At 50.5% G+C, this 26,454-nt stretch overlaps 1 protein-coding gene across 4 annotated transcripts in view; it reads left to right on the top strand.

The window, feature by feature from the left end:
• The window catches only part of LOC119393117 (dihydroorotate dehydrogenase (quinone), mitochondrial), a 215,094-nt gene that overhangs the window by 30,922 nt on the left and 157,718 nt on the right, over positions 1-26,454 (top strand). For all 4 annotated transcript variants that reach the window (XM_037659940.2, XM_037659938.2, XM_037659939.2 and 1 more), the window contains one exon: positions 5,918-6,117. In XM_037659940.2, the coding sequence (XP_037515868.1) occupies positions 5,918-6,117 (200 nt within the window). The remainder of the gene's footprint in view (positions 1-5,917; positions 6,118-26,454) is intronic.

Here is a 26,454-nt window from a genome sequence, read left to right as displayed (position 1 = left end):
CCTCTTCGTCGGCTGGCCACGGGCTACGCCGCACTCCTGCCACTATAACAAGCCGCGTAGTGCAGCTTCCACATGCGCCAACACTGTTTCTGTGTCACCTACTGCTTCGAGTGCGGTGGCACTAACTACAAAAACTGCTGTAATAAGCGCCACAAAAAGGCAGCGGTGTCGATGAGTGAATGTCACGCGTGTGAGTGCTTTGGTGCAGTGAGAGACGCGTTATTGGGAAGCGAAACGCCTTTGCATGTTCAAGCTACGAACTCTGCCTTTCGCATTCCTGAAGCACTGTGTGATAGTGTATGCGTGAGCAAAGGTGTAGGTTACCCGATTACTGTGGAGTGCACACCTTGCCATTTCTCTCAAGTGACAACGCTTTAAATGAGTGAATATTGAGTACCAGCGTTTATTATATGTGCATGTTGATGTCATTTTTGTGCGGGATTCACCATATGTTATGTTCAGGTGTACGTTAACTACTTCAGCTACCACAATGGTTTAATCATGATCATGGACGTTAGTCATCGGGATGGCGATGCGCCACCAGGCATTAAAGGGGTACTGACACCTTTTTTCGAAGGCGAGTTTGCTCTGCCATACAAATCTCCTGTATGCGGAGACGGCTCTGAGCAAGTACTGTATATTGCTGATTATAAGTAGACCTTTTTTTCATAAAATGACTTTCCAAAGTTCGGGGGTCGACCTATAATCGGAGTCGACCTATACACGGAATCGTAAGGTCGACTTATCTGTGGGGTCCGACGAAAGGGCGTCATCCTCAGATTTCCTGCTATTTGACGCATTGATAACATCAGCCGCAGATGCAGCGGATTCGCGGCAATAGCTATCTCCCAACGCGCGCGCGCCGCTTCCGGAGCCGGACATTTTTGCGATCTGCCACGACGATCGCGAAACTATAGCGAAACCACGCGAGGCGAAACTACGGAGCACATTTAAAAATCACCGCTGCACGGCATTAATGCGAACTGCTTGGGAAACTCGGTCTCGAAAGCAGCATTTCAAACCTTTGATAGAGGGCGAACGATGCTGTATGAATAAAGAGGAATTTATCTTGCGATGCGCCCTGCAGTTTTGTTTTCATACAATAGAAACGATTCATTGTCAAACCATCGGCGTTCCACAGAAAAGCTGGCAGCGCCATGTGGGCTGGCAACACTTCGCGGGGAACTAAACCACATGACCAGTCACATGTGCCCACAAACGTCTTCGCGTCTTTTTGCACTCGCCTGTTCGCCATTTCTGCATTTCGCTTCGCTTGCGAGCAGTGGTGTGCTCGATTTGCGACGCTGCCAAACGGACGCCAAGATGCCACCGCCATGCGGGCAACAGTACAGCTCTGCTTTCAAGAGGCAAGCGGTCCTCTACGCAGAGTCGGAAAGCAGCATTGAAGCAGGGCGCAAGTTTGATGTGTCGGAAAAGTGCATGAGCGAATGGAGAAAACAAAGGACCAACATCTTCGCGTGCGCTGCTACACGCCGTTCCTTTTGCGGACCGTAGTCTGGACGATACCCTGCCGTTGAGGAGGCGGTTCGAGATTAGGTTCACGACCAGAGAAGCAAGAGCCCGAGTGTTTGCTGAGATGATATTGAAGCAAAAGTACTATCGCGCTCAGTATGAGTTACATCACGCCAGCGCGTGGCCGAGCGCTCCGCAAGGTTTTACAGGTGCACCGATCATGGCATATTTTTGAGTTATCGGGAGAGAGTTTTGGCTGCTCTTGCGAGCGCGCATCGCCCCCACATGCTTGCTTTCACCCTCGAACTTATCATTTTCGAATTTGATATCACCACAGGGCAAAACGAGGGCGAGGGTGAAAGCAAGTGGAGGCGATGCGCGCTTGCAGGGACAGCCAAACTCTCTCCCGATAAATCGAAAAGATGCCATAATCGGCGCCACTGTACAACCTTGCAGAGCGCTCGGCCATGCGATCGCGTGATTTACCCCATACTGAGCGCGATAGTACGTACTGTCAACGATGCCTGGTATGGACTGCCAACCGACATGGTCCACGCAGCGTTTCCACGTGCGGCATCTCAGTACCACTGGCACCCATTCCGACGGCAGCAGCAGTGGCTCACACGATGGCAATGACCATGACTGCGTCCTTCTCTCAAGCGACGACGAGTCGTAAGCAATGTTTCACGGGCAAATAAATGTTTCTTTGCATCACTCCCTCTTCTGAAAAACATTGGTGAGCTATGGCCGCAGCATGAGACTGTGTTCGGAGTCAACTTTTTTTTTTCCCCTAGAAGGGATTGCAAGTTGGGGGGTCGACTTAGAATCAAAATCGACTTATAATCGGCAATATACGGTATTATTATTTAATCTGGCCATGATGACGCTCCCTACCCAGTTGGCTGAGGGCGCCGATGTGCAGCACGTGCTGTATGCAGACGACATCACCATCTGGGCAACACAAGGATCGGTTGGAGAGATCGAGACCAACCTGCAGCAAGCGGCAGCTATTGTGGACGAATACGCTCGTCCCTGTGGTCTTGAGTGTTCCCCGAGCAAATCGTAATTCGTGCACCTTCTCCCCAACTCAAGTGCACAACCAAAATTGCCCTCTCCCTACTTAGGGACCGATACCCGAACGCGAGGAAATCCGCGTGCTGGGTTTTTTCATTCATCAAAGGTTCAAAATTGACACTACCCTACACAAGATACGTATGGTGGGTGACCAGTGGGCCGTATGGTTCATCGGGTATCCAATAAAAGGGGGCACTATGCTGCAAAGATGCCCTGCGGCTGGCTAATGCGTTCATCACCAGCCGAATTTTATATTTGGTTCCCTACCTCCACCTACGCAAATGCGATGAGAATGCCTTGGATGTAGTTCTCCGCAAGGTTTACAAGAGAGCACTTGATCTCCCCATGACGATGTCCAACCAGCGTCTCTTCGGTTTGGGGATGACCAACTAGAGGTGTGCACGGGCTCCGGGTAGCCTGAAAGCCCGAGCCCGACCCGGCCCGCGGGCCGGGCTCGGGCGGGCCGACGTATTTTCACGTCGGGCCCGGGCCGGGCTCGGGCTACTTGGCGTTTTATCGGGCCGGGCTCGGGCCCGGCGCAAAGCCCGACTCAAGCCCGAAATATAGAGAACGAGCGGGAATTGTTTTCCAGCACGCATACAGCGCCTTTTCCGCGACCGCCTTTACCACTTTTCCTTTCCATTCGCTACTTTAAACAAAATGGGAGCAGGTAAAGCACTGGCTCTGTTGCACTCCGCCAAAAAGAGAAGTAACACCACCTGAGCTAGTGACGGCACCACGCGACTGTTCGCGTTAGATTTAAGGCCAAATCCCATATGAGTGAAAATGCACGCGACAGCGACGAGCGACCCGACGTAGATCGCCTTCGTGCAAGCTGACGCTTGCATGGGCATACCCGATACACGTGACGCCTTTGGCGAGCGAACTCCATTGTTGCTGGCATGAGGCCGTCTACTTGTAATTTGTAATCTGTGTAATAGAGACTGTTCGTCGTGTGTCGTTTGATCATATTGGATATGCTTAATAAAATGCCAAATTGCCTGAAAACGATGTTTCGTTTTCACAGCGAACCTTCAAAAAGCCGGGCCGGGCCGGGCCGGGCCCGGGATTTTGTTTTCATGCGTCGGGCCGGGCCGGGCGGGCTCGCAGCCCTTTGCCGTCGGGCTCGGGCGGGCCTTCGACAAAGTCAGCAGGCCCGGGCCGGGCTCGGGCTCGGAAATACGGCCCGTGCACAGCTCTATGACCAACACGTTTGGGGAGTTACGAGAAGCTCATCTTTACAATCAGTACTTGCCCCTCAGCAAAACACCTGCAGGGAGACGCCTTCTGACCCGCTTACATATATCCCCCGTTACACAGACGGAAGAACAGGTCCGCATCCCCGAAGCTTGGCGCTTCGCTCTCCAGGTGTGACCCCTTCCGCACAACGTGGCTAGAGGCACCCATGATGGTCTCCGCCTTGCGCAGGCAAAGGCTGTCTCTCAACTGTATGGTGATAAGCCAGGTGTCTTCTATGTGGATGCTGCCAGCCCGCACCATGGGGGTTCGTACACGGTGGCCGTCGTCCACCGAAACACCACAGTTCAAGGCCTTACTTTCCGTGCCCCAAACATTACATTTGCGAAGGAGATCGCCATTGCACTGACCGCTGCAGATCCAGAGTCCCGGGTCATTATCACTGACTTCAGGGGTGTCTGCCGCATTATTGAGCAAGGGTATATTCTATACCGTGCATTCAAAATCCTCCACGCTTGCGAGTATACAGGGTATCTAACCCGTCGTACCATCGTGTGGGCTCCGGCTCATGCAGGACTTGAGGGAAATGAGACAGCAGACGCTGCCGCCCGCTCGCTTACTCACCGGGCATCGCCTCATCCGCAACCAGCTCCGGAACCCGATTTCAATCCGGCCACCACCTTCAGAGAGATCACCTCTCTTTATCAATCTTCCCTTGGCCTCTGTCCCCCCGTTTGCAAAAGCCTAACCAAGGCGCAGGAGCACTGGCTTCTCCGCCTTTTCACCAATACTGTGCTGTGCCCGGCAGTATTAATACATTTCAATTTGGCCTTCTCTGGCACGTGCCCGCACTCTGCGGAGGAGTCTTTTGACACCTATCGCATGGTGTGGGCATGCCCCTCCAATCCTGCCTACCCACCCCACTCCCATCCCACCCGAGAGGACTGGGAAGCTGTCCTGCTCAGCTGCTCCGACCTCCAAGCCCAACAGGCATTGGTGGCTAGAGCCCGGGCCGCCACGGCAGCTACAGGGATACCGGACTAGGGATCCATTCTAGTGTTTGTGAAGGGCAGGCCCATCCGGCTCACCCCGTCCACACCTCTTGCTGTATATAGCTCAATAAATGTTTTCCACCACCAAGTGAAGCTCAGCAAATGCTCATAAGATATTTTAATTTGATATTAAAGTCAATTTTTCCATGGCTCACCTACTGACATTGACACTAGCTTGACGTCAGGCTACAGTACAAATTCTAGTGACTTCACGCAGCAGTCTGGCTAGTTGCGATGACGTTAGGTACCAAAACTTCCAAATTGGGGCTGTTTGTGCGTCATCAAAACTTCCAAAATGGCCGCTTGTGCGTCACCAATGGAGCCACAGTGCGGAGCAGCCGTGGAAACGTCACTATATATTGTGCGAGCAGATGATGAGAAGCTCGTACTGTGTTGTGACGTCAGGGTACAGTAAGAACTGAAACTAGCTTTTAAAAACATATTGTAATTACTTTTTCAGGGCGCACTCGTGCTTAGCACTACCTTTTCTAGGTTCTTGAGGGCTTGACCTTTCATTTGACACAAAAAATGCGACAAATGAAGATATTCGTGTCAGTACCCTTTTAATGGGGGTGCATCCACGTTACATGGTTCTGTAGACAGCAAACACCAGTAGACGTTTTGTAAGCTGTCATGTATCAATGTACAATAAAGAATCAACTACTTCCGTGAAGACATGTTTCACTTTCATGTTATACTGATTCCTGTGACAGAGAGATCAACCATGTATTTTTTGTATGTGAAGCCCAATCACATAACAATGATGAAATAATGAAATGAAAAATGAAATGAAATGATGAAATGGCTGTGGTTAACAGGTACGTGGCAATATGAAATACTAATGGGTTTTAATGAGGGCTGGTTGTGGTCACAACAAATTCAGTATTGTCTCCCAGAAATATCTAATTACTTGCACACTAGACAGGGGCAGATCAAGGCTTCAAGTAAACTTATCAGCATGCTGATAAGGAAGACTGCCCTGTAAGTCCTCTTGTAGGAACATCGGCTCCTGTGTTTTTATTTTATCTAATCGCACTGCTTTTTGCTGAATATATTCTAAGACTAATGATTATTTCCGTTTTAGTAGATGTACATTGAATAGGAGTTATCTGATCTTGCAGCACACAGAGCTGTTTGGCCTGAAGCTCTCCAACCCTATTGGTTTGGCAGCAGGCTTTGACAAGCATGGAGAAGGTGTGCCTGGTGCCCATGACTGGGGCTTTGGCTTTGTGGAGGTTGGCTCAGTCACCCCACTTCCGCAGCCCGGAAACCCCCGACCACGTGTGTTCCGGCTCACTGAAGACCTGGCTGTGGTCAACAGGTATGTCACTATGCGCCCAAAGCTCTGCTGGGACAGTTTTTTGTTTGCAAATGACATTTTAGTTCCGAACCTGTAACAGAGTAAGCATACAGTAAAACCTCGTTAATTCGAAGGCCTCGGGACTGAGAAAAATATCCCAATTAAGCGGGATTCCCAATTATCCGAAACAACGCGAAATCAAAGAAATCAGCCAGAAAACGTGATGTACGGAAGTCACACCTTTATTGTGGCAAGTCAGCCTACTTGGAGAAAAATTCCTCCATGCGTGACTGACGCGTTCGGTAGTTCCCAGCACTGAAAGTCATATTTTCCAGCCTGTCAATGAGGCGCAGCATCTCAGCCTCGCCGCCGTTGCACTCGACGAAGCTGCGCACAACACTCAAGGCATCGATGACATCCGCCAAAGGGGGTGCTCGGGAGGGCTCGTCATCGCTGTCAACATTAGAGGCCGAATCGGTCGATCTCGCAGCTATCTCGCTGTCGATGTCGGCGTAACACGTCTGCACTGTGCACTCGACATTTGCGTACTCGGAGAATCCGATTGGAGTGCACTCCTCGTCCGCGTGCAAAGCCTCATATCGAGCGCAGAGAGTCTCCCCTTCTTCATCAAACGGGCAAGTGACAGCGGTGACAGCAAACTCAGCGGAGGTTGCCTCTTATTTCACAAAACCGGCGTGCTCAAAACACCGTCGAATAACGGTGGCCTCCACCTGCCTCCACGCGTGAACAATGAGGCAAATACCACCGAGGAGGTCAATGTTATACTCCTTTCCGTTGTCATAGCAAAGGAGCATTCGCTTCAACAGATTGTAGCGATATATTTTCCTGGTATGGTGTATGACGCCCTGGTCCATCGGCTGCGATAGCGACGTCGTGTTCGGGGGTAGAAAGACCAGCCTGATTGCCTGCAGGTTCTGAATGTCGCCGTGAGCTGGGCAATTATCGACGACGAACAAAACGCTGCGCCTTGCGGCCGCAAACTTGCGGTCAAGGTGCCGCACGTATTCTTCAAAGAGTGCAGCCGTCATCCAAGCTTTCTTGTTGTTTTTATAGATCAGGTCATCCTTGGATGGCAGTCGTGCATTTTTGAAACAACGAGGCTTTTCTGTCTTCCCAATAACAAGCAGTGGCAGCTTGTGCTCACCGCACATGCTTGCACCAAACAAAACAGTGATTCTATCTTTGTTCTGTTTCCGCCCCTTAATGTCTGCCTCCTTCAAAGCGAACGTCTTCGTAGGCAACATTTTGTAGAACAGAGCAGCTTCATCAAGGTTGTAAACATCTGCTGCTTCGTACTTGGCGAGTAGTGGAGCCAAGGTGTGCTGCTTCCAGCCGTCGACAACAGACTGATCCGCGCTGCCACTCTCACCACAAACAGTCACGAATGTCAGGTTGTTGCGCTCCTTAAATCGGCAAAACCATCCATTGCTGCATTTAAACTCAGAATGTCCAAGTTGCAGCGCCAGCTGGTTGGCCTTCTCACGCAATATGGTCCCATTCACAGGAAGGTGTGCTGCGTTGGCTTTCTGCAGCCAGTCGATCAGAGCTGCTTCAACGTCGGCGTACGTAGGCGGGCGTACTCGTGTACGCTTTGACGAGTGCGTCTTGCTGTAAGCATCGAGAATTTTCTCCTTATTCTTGATGATGTTGCACAGCGTTGACAGAGGCACGTGGTGCTTTTGGGCGAGAGCCGTTTTCGACGCCGTCGACTTGCTGGCCTCTTCAATTAAGCACACCTTTTCGTGCAGGGACAAGCTCTTGTACTTCGGCATCTTCCTTCCAAGCACACCTCAATCAACTAATTCACAGGGAAGACACTCAAGCGGAGACAGGAGACAAATGGAGCAGTCGCACCGAATCGCACAATGCTCGCCAGCCGACATCCAAATGGCACAAAGACTCCACAAAACATTCACTTCGCTAGAGTGGCTAACATCGCTGTTGAGATGATGATGATCATGATCGCAACCGCACGCATCGCCGCCTGGCAATTGCTAAAACATGGCGTCTACGACGTATTTCCGGTAAAAAAAAACATGGCCTTCGAGATCCGTACATCAAAAAAAAAAAATGCATGTTTTAGTTACAGCCTCCGAGATTCGCAACACCCTTTGCATATCTTGGAAGTCGCGGCCAAGTGTGCCAATTAACCGGGAAGTCACAGACTGGCCGCACCAATTATCCGGTTAAATTTACATGTAAAAATTTGGGACCGCGCAAATAATACAAATTATCCGGGATTCCCAATTAACCGAGTACAAATTACCGAGGTTTTACTGTACTGTTACAAGAGAGGTATTATCTTTCACAGGTGCATTGAAATAGCATCATAATCATCATCAGCACCTTCGGCCACTTTCAGTGAGTAAACATGGCGTTTGAGTAAAGCGCACCTCGTCTCATTTTCTGTTTGTCACCCCGACAAATGATATAGAAGGCATGAGAAGCATCGAGAAGTGAAGACTATGAGCAATGACACAGCCCCCTTAAACCCACAACCGTGAGTCCACCAGAACAACAATGGCAACCAAAATGTCCATTGAGCCACTGGAGAAAATGTGCCTCACGGGAGATTTGTGTGCCAAATGGAAATCGTTGAGGCAGCATTATACATGACAGTGGCAGGTCAGAAAATTAAGCCTTATATAAGTAGGGGTGTGCAAATATTCGACCTTTCAAATATTTTTCGAATAGTGTTTGCTATTCGATTCGATTCGCACTGGAATTTCACTATTCAAAGTGTATTCGGACTTCCGGAAGATATACAGTCGCCGACCGTTTATTCGGACTCGGCGGGAACCGCTGAAATGTCCGAATAATCGGGAGTCCGAAAAAAAGGATTCACCAGAAAAAAGCACTTTTATTGGCCCACCGGCCGGAAAAAACTTGTTAGTGCGCGTCTGTACACGTGCACGCTTACGCGCGAGCAAGTCGGCCTGTATTTCAGCCAATGTTTGGCCACCCCTGATGGTCGGCAATAGCACTGCACCGGCCTACGCTAAATCCGCATTTGATGGCTGTGGTGTAGGAGGTGTGTCGTCAGGCAGTCACTGTCCACATGCGCTGGTTCGAGTAGCTGACGGATGATCTCATCGCCCAACTCGGCGAAAACTCCCAAGCAACTTCCACCTGGTGAATAATCGCCGCTTTTTTCGCCATCGTCAGGGCCTTGTAGTTGCCGCGTTACTTTAGTTCCGACGGCGCACATGGAACGGGCAGCGTCGGAGCAATAGGCACCCGGCAATGCAGTTTCCGAGATACGATGGTAGCGCCAGAAAACACAGCCTAGCGAGTAGACGCAGCAAAATCGAGTGTCTATCCTCCGCATCCACCATGTTCAGAAACGCTCCTTGAATTGAACGTGACTTGCCACCGCCTCAATGCAGTGCGCTTGAAACGCGTTTGTAACGTTTGTGCTGCCTTGGCACAGCCTGTAAAGAGCGCGTTCTAAACGCGTTTGTGCTGCATTGAAGGCGGTGGCAACATCCCTGAGATGATTACGAACGCACGTAGGAAGCGTTCGTTGAAAGAGGCGCCCAAAAGGGAGACACTTGAGCGTGTCGATGTGTCCAGCGAGCGTTTCATTTTCTTGGTATCCCTGGCGGCTGGTGCCCTCAACACTTAGGCGTTCGATAAGAGCTCAATCGCGCCCTCTGGTCAGTGACGGGTGCCTATTTCAGCAGATCAGGCCTCGCACGAGCAGGACACAAAGCTCTGGATGCAGATCAGGCCTAGCCACAGAAACATCTGAGAACGCAAACCCTCACACGCCAAAAGGAAACGACGTTGGTCTAGTTGATGTTGCAGCGCTTCTGTAATCTGTTGTCGTACTCTCTTTGTCCGAATTCGGATCCGCGTCGTACTCGTACGCGCTGTCATTCGCCTCAAACGCCACACAGAGCCGATTCCAAGCTTGGCTTGGCTTGGCCTGCTGTGTGGCCGTGGTAGCCGTTCAATGGATACGTGACTGGCTAAAGCCAAAAGGCAACCGTTACGTGTAGCCAACAAACATAGCCTTCGAGATCGGTAACTTCTGCGTGGATTTTTGACACTGGCACGATCTCCAGTTATAGCCAGTGCAACATTTCAGTGCTGGCAACCTAGTAAAAATATTGTAAACATTGCTGACAGCTTGTTATGGCGTTCAACGTCGCACTCTATCAGCCAGCCGGAGTCCGAAAAATCGAACGGCGGGCTGTGGGGCGTCCGAATTTTCGGTCGTGAGTTTACATTACTTCAATGGGACGAGTGGCGGTGCCGCGAAGGTGTCCGAATAAACGAGCATGTCCGAATTTTCGGCGTCCGAATAAACGGTCGGCGACTATACAGTCAACGTTCGATTTTTTGGACTACCTAGGGACTGCGAAATTGTCCGAAAAAATGAATTCATGCTTTTTTATTCCTTTCAAGCGGTCAAATCGCCACAGCCACGTTCAAAATAGCTTTAATGCCTCCCAGTACACTTAGGCATTTTGGTGCGCTCCCAGGCTCTCGGGAATAAATTCGATACCTGCCGCGAACCCCACTTAACTATGTTCCAACTGCCAATTTCAAATTTGCGTCTCGTGATGAGCGCCGCTGATACCACCAAAGCGCGTAATGATTACGGCTTTCTTGCATGGAGCGTTTGGAAACGCAGAACGCAAAGACTGTGGCGGAAGACTGGATGACTCGTCCGGCTTTCTCCGATGCATGGGCGCACGTAAACGATGCGCACACGCATTGCCGAATCTGCGACGACACGCAGCATTTGCTGCTGCACGAAGTCGATCGTTCCTAGGTGTGTGCAGCATGTCGCCAACCAAGCTGACGCCGTCACTGCCGGGGTGCTTGCTGTACCGTACACACGCAATTGTCACGCAAGTGTTTGTTTATGCCCTGTGTGACCACCGTCCTTCGTTGAGACAGCCCTACTCGCTTCGTGTAAGGGGCCTAGCTGAGGAAACGGATGTGCCAGTTCTCGAACACCGTTTGATGGCTCTCGCTGTACGTCTCCCGCCATGGCAGTGGCAGCTTATAGACTATGATGTATCTTTTGTCGGCTTGCTGACTACTTGCAAACTACCATTAAGGTTTCAATATACGCAGATGACCTCCGTGTCTGGACTTCAGCAGTGACACGTTCTCGGATAGGTGCGTGGCTTCAAAGAGCAGCAACTTTCACAGCTAGCTACTTGTGTAAACAAGGTCTCAGCATAGCACCAGAAAAATGCGCACTAGTGGCATTCACTCGGAAAGTAATGACTCTTTATGTCACCTCAATCAATGGGTAGCCCATTCCTTATGCCAGAACTCACAGGTTTCTTGGCGTTATCATTGACAGGGACTTCTGTTGGAGCCCACATGTGGCCTACCTGAAGCAGTGCCTGACAGCAATTTCCTAGTAGTTCAAGTTCTTGGCAGGAAAGACGTGGGGGATGTGAGTAGATGCAATGCTGGAACTCTACAGAGCGCTCTTTCTAGGTTTTTTTTAGATATAGCCTGCCCGTGCTGAGCAATACTTGCAAGACTAATATTCGTGTTGTGCAGGCAGTACAAGCTCAGGCACTCAGAGCGTGCCTTGGTTTGCCCAGATGTACGCCGACAGAGGCAGCTATTGCGATAGCTCGTGACCATCCAATGCAAACTCGCATTACGGCGAAACTCCTGAGAACGCACGTCAGACATTTTTTACGTGCTCCCTCTGCTCCCTGTCATCACCTTGCAACACTGCCTTCAGACAGGCGCCAAGCATCATTCTCTAAAGCTGTCGTCAAGTACGACAAACTTTCCTCAGGCTTCACCACTGCATCTAAACCACCAATGCCCCCTTGGTGTTTTATTTGACCCACAGTGCATCTCAGTGTATCAGTGATCTGGAAAAAATCTGAGCTGTTGTCACCTGGGCTGAAACAACTGTCTCTGCTTCTTTTGTACGAGAGGTATGCGGACACTGTACATATAAAGTCGAACCCGTTTATAACGAACTTGAAAGTGCCGCGAAAAATGGTCGTGATATCAATAGTTCGTTGTAAATGGGCGCGCCCTCAAAAACGTTCATTTAGCGACCAAGCTGCTTTTCTTTTCTGCGCATTTTAATTGAACAGTGGTAATAACCCCTCCGGTGACAAGTTAAGCCTTTTCGCTTTGTGAAGCGACGCCTACTGCGTGCACGAGTGAATTAAACCGCCTTTGTTGCGAACTGACACCGTTTTACTGAACCGCGGTACCGCCACGTGAAGCCGATCATCCCTGGCTAGTTGCGTGCAGCACGTCGCCTACACGGCTCACGCCATCACTGCTGGCCGCTTGTTGTATTACGTGTATTTGTGTGTTCTTCGTGCCCGCTTCACTTCGGACCGTGCACGGGTGCGGCAAGTAGCCTGTTCAATGTGGCAAAGACAAGCATTTTGCAAGTAACGCACACTCTACGTCTCCTCGATGCTCTGATGGTCCTGCACCCCGAGCTGTGGCACGCTTGGGTTGTCGCCTAATAAAACACGCAGTATTAGCCCCGAGAAGTTCTGGTGGCGCCGCCTGGCAGGAGGCCTGGATGATGTCATGGCACGGACTCTTCGACGCCCGCCGTGATGCACTGGCATGTGCGCTTGCTTCGTACGCTGTTCCGCTGTTTGCGCTTGTTTTTTGCCTAGCTCAAGCTTCAGAAGAACGACGAAAACAGCATCGATAATGTTCCTAGTAAAACGACAAAAAGCTATACATTTTTTCTTCACAGTTGCCAACGGTGCCCGCGCTCCATCGTGCACACATTGAAAGGGGTGATCAGGTTTGTTGTGTCGCGCTGCTAACCTCGGGGATGGGTCTGATTCCCGACCACAGCAGCCGCACTCCGATGGTTGTGAAAAGCAAAGTCATTTTGCTTAGATACAGGATCACGTTAAAGAATTCGAGGCGGTCAAAATTAATCTGCAACGTGCCTCATCACCATGTCGTGGTCATTGCACGCAAGATGCCTCATTCATATTATTAGGTTGCATTGTTCACGGTCGATTCCTTTAAAAATTATGATGGCTTCGCCTCCACAAGTGTCAATTGCATCGGACGTATCCGCGATCTGCGGACAGCGTTTTTGCCGGTGTGCCAAGCCCCACGCACGAATACAAAAACGCATGCAGTAGTACAGTCGAACCCGCTTATAACGAACTCGAAAGTGTCGCGAAAAGTGGTCGCTATATCAGTAGTTCGTTGTATATGGACTTGCCTTTAAAAAAGTGTGCTTAGCGGCCAAGCCGTTTTTTTTTTCTGTGCACTTTTATTAAAGTGCACCCAACCCCTCCGGTGACAAGCTAAGCTTTTTCGCGTCGTGAAGCGACGTCCGCCACGTGCTCATGAGTGAATTACCCGCCTTTGCAATGAACTGACACCGTTTCATCGAAGCGCGGTACTGCCACGTGGAGCCGATCATCCCTTCCTAGTTGCGTGCAGCGCATCGCCTACTCGGCTCGCGGAGTCGCAGCCGGGCCGCTTGCTGTATGCCGCATGCGCGCGTTTGTACGTTCTTTGTGCCTGCTTCACTCCGGACTGTGCACGGGTGCGGCAAGTAGCCTGTTCGTTCAACGCGGCGAAAACAAGCATTTTGCAAGCAACGCGCACTCTACGTCTCCGCGATGCTCTTGCGGCCCTGCACGACGATGCGCGGTGCACTTGAGTTGTCACCTAGTCAAACACGCAGTATACGCTCGCTGTCAGTGCATCGACGTTTCTCGGTGCCTGCGCCGCTCAACAGCAAGCTACCTTCATTTCTACAAAGCGACGCGGCAGTGGCGAACTTGCGAACGGCGGCATGGCGCGCTCGTACCGCCATCAATACGCACAGTGTAAGGCGTACGCCACACGCGCAGCCGAGCAGATATCTACAGATGACTGTGATATAAGGTTGTCGGCTATAAGTCATAATTGCACGTTCATTGACGGCCGCCACCTCACCTTCACTCTTCTCTGATGCATATCCGCGAAGGCATCGCCGCAATCATGCGGAAATTGTTATTACCGATCGACCGCGGTCTCTGCCGTTACCGAAAGGACCGACGGCATTTTGCGGCACGTTGTGGCATCGACAAGTTTAGGAAAGGAATGAACCTTTATGCGATGGAAAGTTATCGTGGTTATCACTTATTGCATTTATGCCTTCTTGCGTTCCAAGGCATTGTTTGGTTCATCGCAGGCGGTCGTAGCTGCAGAGAACGGCGTCAGGAAAGGTTACCGTGCGAAAGCTGACCGCAAGGCTTCATGCTGCCTCCTTTTTTTTCCCTCACTGCCATTCTGCCACTGAAGAAAAGGATGGAAAGTGAGCGACCTCGCTCGCAGTGTCCAAAATCAGCGTGCGGTGCTCGCCAATCAGGGATATCTTAGTCGCGAGTAAACTGGAGCGGGGCACGCGCAAGCGCGCCCCTCTGACGCTTTAGAAGGCCCGTTTTAACTTTTTTTTCACTTCGTATGCGCCATATTTTTACCGCGACCGTGTCAAGTGTTCGTTGTAAAAGTAGGAGGCTTTGAAAAATGTTCGCTATATGTGGACGCAGCTTCAATGGTTAGCATTAGAAAATCGTAAGTGCACCCAAATATGTTATAAGTGGGTTCGACTGTAGTGGCTTTCGCAAAATATCTAGAAAGCGCTCACCTGAGAATACCGCCGCAGTTGTTGTGTTTGTTTTCTTGTGTACTCGCTCAGTCATCACGTTGTTTAGTTTCACGTTTTCCTCGAAATAATTTCGGAGCTTCATTTCACTACAAAACCAAGTTGAGGTTAATTGCAGAAACTTCTTATTGCTGTCAGATTGGGTCGTCATGCAGCATCGCAGCAACGGCGCTGTTACATTTGTATAAGTACTAGTTTAGATAGCCAGCTCGTAAATTATTTTTCCTTGCATTTGATATACCCCTGAGCATCATCAGCCTTTATGCAGACATGACGTGCGAGACAATTCATTGACTCATTGAGGCGAAGGACGTTTAATTATTACGTGTTCCACCTCGCAGAGAGCACCATCGAAACAGTTCATGATGCTCATTTTGACTTTGTGGGAATCTCGCCCATCGTCAGGCTGGCTTGACACGTGCTACGCACCAGTGATGTGCGTGGCCCACTCTTTGGCTTTAAATGTGACAGTCGGTGACGGAAAGCTGTGCGCGTGGGAGGGGTGTGCCTACGTTATTGTATTCTGTAACTTTCGAAGAGTTTTGTTAGTGTTATTAAACGTTTATTTTGAGTTCGACCGGCCAGCATCACTTCCTTGGCAGCATGACGACGCGAACCCTTTAACTTTCAAGCGTTAGTTTTGCAGACAATTGCTAACAGTGCTCCCACGAGAATTTAACATTACCGTTTGTGACCCGGTGGTTGACCGGACCAGCAGTTCAAGCAAATCAGGGTATACGGCCATATAATCCCAGACGAGTGTTGAGAAGAAATCTTTACATAAATCAAGTATACTAACATCGCAGCATTTACAAAACCATTGTGTGTGTGGCAGTATTATTTTGTTTAATGTTCCGGATGTATTAAGTGATTCTTTATGATAGACAGATTCATCTAAAGTCTCCTGTAGCAGAAAGCGCAATTATGTCAAATCACCTAGATAATCTGCAAAGGCAGACATAACTTGTACGATAGATTGCGATGTAGTTAGCGAATTGAAAACGTCCTCATTTCATTTGTAATTCTCCGGGACGCATGTTCTAACCGTGGAGTCCACGCCAAGTTGTAATGAAGTTAGAACCATTAGCGTAAATTTTATTAGCTCAGATGTCTTGGAATACGCGGTGAAAACAACGAATGTCTTGCTCTCGTGCATCACCATTTTCACAGTGAATCTTCCGTTCGGACGGGAATTCGCCCATCATAAGCTATATTATCCAAACTTTCTACAACTTACTTAGCTTTCACTAGTAGTGTAAACTTCCACCTTCTACCTTGGGATATTTGCATCGCAAGATTGAGCAGTCATCACCACCGTATCGCGAGAGTGGATACGTGGCGGGCGCAGAAAACGGCGATCCTCGGCCGCGGAGCCAGCGAGTCCTTGCCATGACGTCACATCGCCGCGACTGCCGTGCTGCCAGTGTTCATTCTCGAGGCTAATACACTCACTGTAACTGCATCGACGTTTCTCGGTGCCCGTTGTGGTAGCCTCGCGACTCACCGGAGTCGAAGACCACTGCGGGTTCAGGCTTATCGAGCCACAGGGCCGTGTCTACCGTCGCCTGCTGTATGTTTAGCGCACCGCTCCGCGCGCACTCAGCTAGCAAAGGCGTTGAGCGCCGGCATAAACACAGTGTTCGAGATAACACACACACAAACACCTCATTTGCCTTCGGCGGCACCCCAACACACACAGTACAACGTCCGTTCCCAGGCCACGGGGAAGCAAAGGGCCTCCCGCGCGGACGATACACCAAGGGGAGGCCGTGAGCATGTCGCAGCTGGCAATGGTGAGCTTTGACACGCCGCTCGGGAAAAGGTCCCTCGCGGCTATGCTGCGCACTCTCGTGGTGACCACTGGGCCTGGTCGCGAGAGCTCGGGCAATCTCCGTATGCGTGGGCCTCCGGCAAGTGCGGCTCGGCGTGGTACGACCGCGCACGAGCACTAGGCACCGCTCTTTGGCTTAACGTACGAACAGGAGCTAACACTGAGGTAAACACGCCCGCCGAGGATGCCGAGGCACCCAGGCAGGCTACAGTCCAGCGATTCCCAAAGGGGACGTCGGACCAGAAGGAAACGCGTGCTTACCCAGCGACGCCCGAGGAGGAGAGTTCGTCCCAGCGTGCACGCGTGTCAGTCACGCCAAACCTCGCAGCTGCGAGACCGCGTGCAGCGCCGCCACGAGAGCCGGCGCGTAGCGCAAGATGGCGCCACTTGCCGTCGCGGGAGAACGGGAGAGGGAAAGGATTCGCAGAACGGCGAAATGCCCGCGCAGTGGCTTCGGGCGCGCCTCGGATCCCCACATCCTCCTCTACTTAAATTACCCTACACCGGTCTGCAAAGGCAGCCGGTCGTCACCCATGCATGCAAAGGCGTTATGCAATGAGCAACAGCTAACCTTAGCCCAGGCCCACAACTGCTGCTAATTACTCTACAAATAAAAAAGGAAAAAAAAATAACACAATACACTTGAAATACACTATACTACAAAATGGTGCTACGGAAGAGGGTAAAAGAAATTAAGGCGAGTGTTCGTGATGCTCACGCGGGAGAGCGTCTACGGCGCAAAGGGGGGGCGGCGCGTAATGTTGCCGGCCAGAGTGCGAGGCAAGAGGCCTGTTTGATGTCTGCATGCCCGGAACGGGCTCACCTTCGGCTCGTCGATCTAGTCGACGACAAACCCCGGAGTCCGACGAACGCCGCTTCGATGGTGGTTCGGAGGTCCCGAATTCCAGGCTGGATGACCAAAGACCTCGCTGGGACAGCCGGTCCTTCTGCTGTAATCCTGATGCCAAACCAAATTGGCTGCAAGGCGTCCCGGCATCGGCAGAGAGCCGGGCGCAGCTACCATGGCAGCTAGCCTCGCGCAGTAGCCGTGAGGCAGACGGCAGCTAGGCTTCTCGACGACGGCCGAGAGCAGGACACAGCCGGGCTGTCCGTCTGACGTCAGCGGGTCCCCAAACACCTCCAGGGTCCACTGCGATAGGGTGAAGGTGGTTTCCTATAATGTCGTCACCACGCCGCACACTTCCAGGGCACGCACAGATGCACCGCGTGCACACACACACACACACACACACACCTCCGAAGACGGGCCTCTCCAAACGCAGCACGCGATGGAAGGCGCAAAGCGTCCTTCGTCCCTCTCCCCCCCGCATAGGCACCAGTATTCACGACCCCTTCCGCAGACTAAAAGAAAAAAAGACGGCGAAAAAGTAAACACAACAAAATGACACTCAGTATGCGGAAAAATACGGAAGAAAAATTCGGGACTGTTGTTTATAGGTTATGCGACGAGCTTTAGTTGTGTACGATCCTGGTCCCACAACAGAGAAATATTTCTGTCAAGTGACGTCTGACACTCCGGTACTTACATTGTCCCCTAAAAGAACAGAAAATGGAATGACACAGAAATCGCAAAACTGAGTTGCCTTGCGCAATTTTAACTAGTCGCGAAATTTATACAAAAACACCCATGTACCTAGATTAAAGTACGCGTTGAAGAGCCCTGATGGTCAAAATGAATCCAAACTGCGTACAGTCGATCCCGGATATATCGAACTCGGATATATTGAATTATTGGCTATATTGAACAGTTGAGAAATCCCCTTGAATTTCCCATGCAAAAGTATGGGGCTGGTGTGCACGTATATCGAACTCCCGCACAGCGAAACATCCGCTATATCGAACGCTGCCCCGCGCCGAAGCCCAGAAAGTGCTGGGCCAACTATTGGTCATTTTTTAGCCACGTTCTTGTAAGTTCCAATCCCTCATCGCGCGGGTGACGAAATTGCGTTGCTCTAGTTCCCATGAAACACAAAACCTCTATAAAACATCTTTAAAATGTTTAAAACCTCTATAAACCTCTATAAAACGTTTCATAGAGGTTTCATGTTTCGTGGGTTCGTTGCACAGCGCTTGTCAGTTCACCGCTATATTTGACGCGCGATCCGCAGGTTTTAACGCATAGGCTAGTGTTTTTCAAAGAGGCTGATTGCCGAGGGCACCAAAATGAGAATTCGAAGTGACTTGGCAGCCTTGTTGTAATGTTTGCATTCCCTTCCTTGTCTGTTCGCGCACGATGGCATGCGGGCCCGTAAGGCATGGCCTTCGAGATCCGCAACGTCGTGACGTATTTTTAGTGTTTTCGGTTTTAAAACGCAGATCTCAGAGGCACGCTTTTTTTCGCATTTCTCGCCAAAGTAGCGGCTGTCTTCTGTAAAGCCTGTGGGGATTGAGGCTTGCCCGTCGCCATTGCGCTGGTTTTCGCCTATTTCTGCCATCCCCACGTCCGATCATGCCGTTCCTCTCCTCCGCCGTCTTACGGCGCTGGGCGAGCGGGGAGTGACGTTAACCTCCTCTCTCCCGGCGCCGGGCCTCGACGGGGGGCGCTGCGCTCGAGTTTCGTGTCCCGCGAGACGTTTCGCGCAGCGAGGTGGGAGACCCTCTCTGGACCTCGTGGGGTAAGCACGCATTTTCTCTCCCGTCCGTCGGCTCCTCTTTTGGGCTCGCTCGGACGGAACTCGCTAACGGTGCCTTGCGCCAGCGGCGAGCGCTTACCTTACGTTGTCCTTTCCGAACGCTAGGCTGAAGAGCGGTGCGGTGCATTCGCGCGTGGTCGTACTACGCCGAAACCGTACTTATCGAAGCCAACGCGAGCGGAGTTTGCCCTCACTCGAGCGATCGGGCCCTGTGGTCACAGATCGTAAGAGTACGCAGCATAGTCGCGAGAGACCCGTTTTCTCTCAGCGGCGTGTCGCCGTGAGCCCGTTGCCCGCGGAGACGTGCTAGCGGCACCATTTGTGTTGTATTTTCGCCCGTGGCGTGGTGAAGCCTGTTTGCTTCTCCCGCCGCCTTTGGGAGCGGGCCTTGTACGGCGTTTTGTGGTGTTGCCGCAGGCAATAAACTGTTGCGGATCTCGAGAGCAGTACTGTGTACTTGCCGCGTTGCGCTCGGCGCCTTTGCGCTCGAACGTACGTGTGCAGTGGCGCGCTAGTTCACGCGAGGCGACGGCAAACGCGGCCCTGTGGCTCGCTAAGTCCGAACCCACGCTAGTGGCCGTACTCCTGTGAAGTACGTGCACACTACAAGCCACAAGTGCCATCGGTATCGCCAACATGTCGACGGTGGAGAAATGTTTATTCGTGCAGCGTTGTCTCTTGCGCAATGTGTACTTCGCGCTTCGTTCTTGATAAATTGTCATTCGGCAGTCTAACTAAACATTGTCCCGCTCGTAGTGATAAAAATGATGACCGGTGCTTGGAACGACGTCAAGTAAAGCACCGTTGTGCACTGTTTCCTTACGGGCCTTAGTGCCAGGTGATGACTCTGGCCGCATCATGACCGCCGACTACGGCGTACGGTGCGTCAGTGAATTTTGCAACTTATTATCGGACGGGAGCACAGCGAGTGACTTCATCGGTGCAGTTAACGATGTAGTTGTTTCTGACTGCATCAATGCCGAGATCAGAGCCGACATCGGTGCTGCGGAAATGGACCCGTGCGGTTTGAAGATGCCAGCCGCCGCTGCCACCGCTAAACCCTTTACCGTGCTACAGAGCTCGCATCAGCGTTCAGCGTCGATCACCGCTGTTGTGCCGGAAAGTGCTGAATTTACTTATTTGGAAAGCTTCAATGATATTGACGGTGACTTGATGAATTCACGACGCGCAAGAAGCAAGACAAGTTGACGGACTTTTTTCATGCGAAGTAAAGTGCGCTAACTTGCAAAAGAAGTTCTCGCCTTGTTCTTTAGCATATGTGAGCGAATCGTCATGTTTGCGTTTTTTACGATTTCAGAAAACTGTGTCGAGGCCTGCAGTGCTTTAATTACAAGCCTGAACTGCGCATATTTCGTATTTCGAATTATCGATATATTGAACTATTTCGCGGTCCCCTTCGAGTTCGATATATCCGGGATCGACTGTACTTTATATTTATGTCGTAGGAATTTCACGCGAAGCCAGATCTTTTTTTCTTTACATTATCTTGAGCGTTTGTGTTGCATTGTTATAGATTGACAGAAGGCAGTGCAAAAACGTACTTTGGTCCCATGAAATAACCGGGCCTTTGTTCCATTACTGTCGTGCAAGTAATCAATCGAAAAAAGCTCCGTGCTGTACAGTTACATTTGTGTACTGTTACTGGAATAAAAACAAGCGTGTGCGTGTTCGACGTCTCCGTAGCGCTGAAGCGCGGTCAGCTATCAACTGTCCTACATTTCATGGAGAACAGAATAAGAAATGCGGATGAATATGTGAGCACGCAGTGCACAAAGTGCTATTTGAATTCATCGTGCAGGAATACGGGCTTTCTTTTTGTTGGGGGTATCCAGATGAACAAGAAGTAAGTACTTAATTCAGTCGCGCTACAGCAGTGCGTATTGTTGGTGGAACACAAGCTAAACATGCACAGATAAAACAACAAGAAAACATCACCCATTGCGAAAACGCCGACTTTTGCCGAAGGCGAGCAACCCGTTCGTTGGCAGAATGAGCTTTTCTCACAAGTAATAGTAACGTTCGGTGCACTTCGTGCTTTAATTCGGGAATGAAGAGTGCACATATTACCAGAAAGCTGCAGTCAACGCATTTTGTTTGCTGGAAATCGGGTGAAATCGCTCACAATGAAGCACTGTTGTGTGCGTTTGTATACGTGCCGACAACCACCCATCCACACCAGTTTTACCGTCCGTCCGTCCGTCCACGTCTGGGTGCTCTCATGATTGCCTCCTTAATTTGATGTAGACCAAAATTGGCATTGGAGGGTAAGAGGATTCGACGAATATGACTGTCCGGTCATGACATGAATAATGTGAAAATCCTGCCGCATACGTCGTCAAACCCGTTCCTCCAGACACGTTTGACACATACCCGTTTACCACGGGCTGCGGTGTACGGGTATGCGCCACAGGGGATTCACAGTTTATATCTACCCAGGAATGCCGAGAACAGACATTGGTAATTTAAATGCGACAGCGTTAAGAAAAACCGACATCGGCAGCATTGACCCGACGAATGGACAGAATAAGAATTAGGATCCCAGCATCGAACCCAAGCATTCTGCGTGGCAATGAGGTAGTCTCAGGGTGTCTACCGACCGGGAAAACCGGGAATTCTCAGGGATTTTGGGTAGTCTGGAAATTCTCAGGGAAAACTCAGGGAAATTGTGCTCCCATCAGGGAAAATCCACAGTATCTTTATTGAAAGGCGACGAAAGTCGCGGTAGCACTTGCTCGATATTTTGTGAACGCATTTTTCAAATCAAACGGCTGCTGCGGCTGCGGGGAAGTGGCGCACCTTGATGCTGTCATCGCCTTCGGAGCGGTGAAGTGGGAAAGAATCCGGCTAATGCGTGGCATGCGGGAACCGCGAACCACGACACATCGTTTCGTGCAGTGTTGTCAGGATGTTCTGGGAGTACGCGGTGTAGTTCTGTAATCTTTCTCGCGCGTGCTGTGCGTTAGCGCCCGATATGGTGTTTGTGTTATCGCCGCGTGTCAAGTAACAAGCATGATTAGTTGTAGAAGCGGTAGCAGCAGATGTAAAGAGCTTGAGTTATCTTGCAAGCGATCGCGATCGCGCAGGAAGCGGATGTCTTCGACAAGGCTCGTATCTGGCAAGCCATCCCGATCGCCGAGAAAAAAGACGCTTGTTGGCTGTTATCGGAGAGCTCACTCGCTCTGATCCCAAGCTTCAAAGATGCTATTTAGGACTCCGTGAACAATATAATAAATTTCCAGGCGAGAGCTAGCGTAACTAACGGGCCCATTCACAGCAAGTGGAAGTTTTTTTATTTTTTTTCCCGATGAGGGCACTGCTGAAACAAGTTTTAGGCAGTCGACTGAAATTTTTTTGGGGCTGCAGCTGGCAATTACCAGCCACACCACGTCGGTGTTTGCTACAAAGCCGAATTACAAAACTTTTTAGAGCCATGGCATAGCGGCGACCGAAATTCGCGACACCGGCACGGGTCCCACATGCTCGATTCGGCGCGCGATGTCGGAAAACAGTAACGTTTCCACCATAATCGGATGTGCCGTAATTCAGGCTGTTGCCGTGCTTTCATGCGATCTTAGCCCACAGCTATGTTGCTTTTTTTTTTTTTTGCGACAGCAATTATATAGACACTCCGACGCGAATTTTTTGCCTTCGCCATGATCTTCCCTATCAAGTCCAAATCGCGATTACATCACCCCGCACGTCGCATGCTCCATGTGCGAGTGAAAGATCGCGAGCGCTGCCGACGAACGGGGCTTAAGCATAGATGAAACGAGCCGACCGTCTCATTCGCGCGATGGGCACATGGATAGGAGCCGGCGCGTTGGGAAGGGGGTGGGGGGGTGGGGCTGGCTGCGTGAGTCCGACAGGAAGTGCGTACTTTGTACCAGCGGGCGTGGTCGCGTGCGCCGCGGTATCTTTAGTGGGGATCAGCATACGGCTCATACCTTTATAGGTGTTGTGCTCTAATTGCAAAACTTCCGTTGAAGCCATAGCAGCGGCAGATCCCGAAGGAGGGGGGGGTAGCGGCGATCGCCCCCCCCCCCCCCCCAAGCCAGCCCCCGCCCCCTCCCTTCAGTGCCTGTCCACCTCCTTTGTCAGGCTTGCTTGTCGAGTTTGCCCCCTTTGTCAGGTTGCTTTGCCTGCCACTCTCCAAAAGGGGCAAAGAGAATCTTGTCCCTGCTCTCTACCTCTCATTGCTCTACCCTTTCCTGCTTCCCTATGCACATTTCCAACGAAGGCTTCTTAGGCACCGCCATAATCCCCTCTGGGCTGTTGTAAATATGCGTGCCCCACCAAAATGCACTGCGGAGCGTTGGCTTCAGCCTTTGTACCCCCCCCCCCCATTATGTACCAGAATCCGCCCCTGAGCCATAGATCATAGATAGGGCACTTCTCTTAGTGCAGTGGCTGCGTTTCCTGAAGGAGCGAGCTGCTAGCCTATATTCATATAAAATTCCTCTTTGTTGCTATCGGATTTACTATTTTGCTCTCGCGGTGAAACTGACTCTTTTTTTGCTAACATGAGATGGTTTTCGATGTTGTGCGTTCGTGGAGAGCAAATAGTTCGGTTGGGCAACATGATAGCATTGCTCTGGGCAACGCACGAGGATTTGACAACAACCCGCAGCAGCAGAACAAGCGCAATTCCACAGTTGCATTAAACCCGCATTTGTTTCGTCTTTACATGTGACACTCTGGCAAGGCATCTAACTGTGATTGCTGCATCTCAGGCTCAACAAAATTGTTTTTTTCATGCAAAAAATAAAAAAAAAGTTTTTCACCTGACAGCACAACTCTGGGCCGTCCAGCGTGCCGAGGAAGCCGCTTCGAGACAAGGTCTCGGAACCGCGTCCGCGGTGGTGCCCAGGCCCACTAAAAAGACGCTGGACTCAAATCTAATTGATTTGACAATAAAGTTTCCGTTCTTCTTCTTCATGTTGCCATATTAGTCGAGCATTCTTGTGGCCTTTTCAGTTTAAGATTAATCCTTCAGTAACTATGCCTTGCATGAAAGGTCGAATTTCAGTTTAACGAAGTTTCGATATAACGAAGTGAGTTGCCGCTTTTACCAACTTCGCTGTATTGAGGTTTATCTGTTCTATGTACTGTTCAAATGGGATTAAGTCGTTTTCATTTTCTAAAATGCGTATTAGAGAGTGACATCACCGAGCGATATGGTCTCTACCCATCTTGACATAAAACAACGTTCTGTTTCACTCAGGGAATTTCAGCAAAAACACTCAGGGAAAACCTGGAAAACTCAGGGAATTTAGAAATGTCAACTCGGTAGACACCCTGAGTCTACCACAGAGCCACGCCAGGTCTATAAACTGGTTTGGAAAAACAGCCTATGCAGGCGTAATGGCGGTGCAACGTCAGTTGTGTTTGTGGTGCTGGTTATCTAATTTTGCAAGAAAGCAATAAACACTACATATGTACTCCTACGATACAGGCGTCATATCGGATTAATGTCTGTGGTTCTAGTGTTGGCTCCGCTTTTATAGCAGTCTAATAAACATTACATTTGTATTCCTATGATTCAGGAAGCTATATTGAAGCATTGCTCAGCTTGGTGGAATACATTAACGAAAGTTACGCGTGATATTCACATTATTTCACGATAAAGTGCACTTAGCTTCGATAATACTGACGTATGTACTCTTACGTGAGTGCTGACGTTACGTCAGACCATAATTTAAGTTACCCTTTGAACGCCAGTGTAGTTGACGTGCCTGGTAAGACCACGATGTGTACACAACTACTGCACTTAGAAAAACACGTCGATCCACCTCGTAACGCTTGGCTCGAAGCCAAAAAATGCAGCAAAGAGCTACAAGCTTGCTGACTGCTTGGCATGAAACCGATTCCCACAAGGCGTGGTATCTGCCGAATTTTTAATACTTTGTTATTGTGTCTACTCGTTAACGTTGTCTCCCAACATTTAAAAAGGACGCTTCCGCCTCCTATTCGATTTTCGACTTTCTTTACGCGATGCTTGGCCAATTGCATATGTTATTCCTCTGTTGTACTTCTTGCACACTCCTCTTCCCTTTTTGTTTTCATTTTCTTTTCGATGCTTCGCCGATCCTAATATTTTAACAGCTATTTTCAGTTTGTGTGTTCACGTAGCTTGACGCAACGAGGGCAGTTGTTGGCGGCCGGTGTGCGAGCAAGGCCGTGGTCGACAGCGATTGCAGACAGGAACCGATGGAACTGGATGTACTCCCCAGCTTTATCCATGTTTGTATAGCTGTTTGTGCAGCCTACAGCGCAACCTCTCTGCTCGGGCTTGGTTCCCCGAGGCATTTCGGCAGCGCAGGACACAAGCGACGAGAGCACAATGAAGCACAGCCAACATCGAGCCCCACGTCCCCGCAGCAAGTGCAGCAAGCGCCTGTCCCTTTGCGGCACCCACATGCCATTAGTTCCGCGCTTCCACTGAAAGAGGCGCCACCCGTCCAAACTCATCCCGCGCCTGGTGCCTATACCATCCACGTTTACAGTGATGGGCGGCATAGGTGAGGGGCTGCGGGAGCAAATGTTTATGAGCTCCGACTTTTGCCGAGCACAACTTAAGCCCCCTTTTCTCGCATACTCGGAGACAGTGTCGACTGCTTGCTGCAGTCGCTCCTGGATAGCACCGTCGCAACCGTGTGTACACCATAGAGTGATGTCGTCCGCATAAATAGCGTGAGCGACATCGGGGATCTGATCGAGAAGCCGGGGGAACCCTGCAAGCGCGATATTTAATAGAGTGGGGGAAAGAGCAGAGCCCTGTGGTGTCCCACGCCTTACAAGGCAGATTGTACCTGATCGATGCGGCCCAATTCCGATGGTAGCTGTGCGATTTTGAAGAAATGCACGGATATAGTTGTACATACGAGCACCACAATGCGACTACAACATTGCGAAGGATAAGTTCGTGTGCAACATTATCGAACGCCCCTTTGAGATCTAAGGCGACAAGTGCTTTCGTTTGGGCACGCGACGGTGGTCCTAAGACTTCCTCCCATAATTGTAAAAGGACATCTCGGGCAGACAGATGAGCTCGATATCCAAATTGAGTGTTAGAAAAGAAAGTGTTCTTCCAGGAAAGGTTGCAGGTGCCGCAAGAGTACGTGCTCCATTAGCTTACCAATGCATGATGTTAGAGAGATGGGCCGTAGATTTTCAACCTTTATAGGTTTGCCTGG

The sequence above is a fragment of the Rhipicephalus sanguineus genome, chromosome 5, assembly GCF_013339695.2.
Source record: "Rhipicephalus sanguineus isolate Rsan-2018 chromosome 5, BIME_Rsan_1.4, whole genome shotgun sequence".
NCBI classification, from domain to species: domain Eukaryota; kingdom Metazoa; phylum Arthropoda; class Arachnida; order Ixodida; family Ixodidae; genus Rhipicephalus; species Rhipicephalus sanguineus.
The sequence above is the reverse complement of the archived record's forward strand: the minus strand, read 5'-3'. Positions and strand labels throughout refer to the sequence as shown.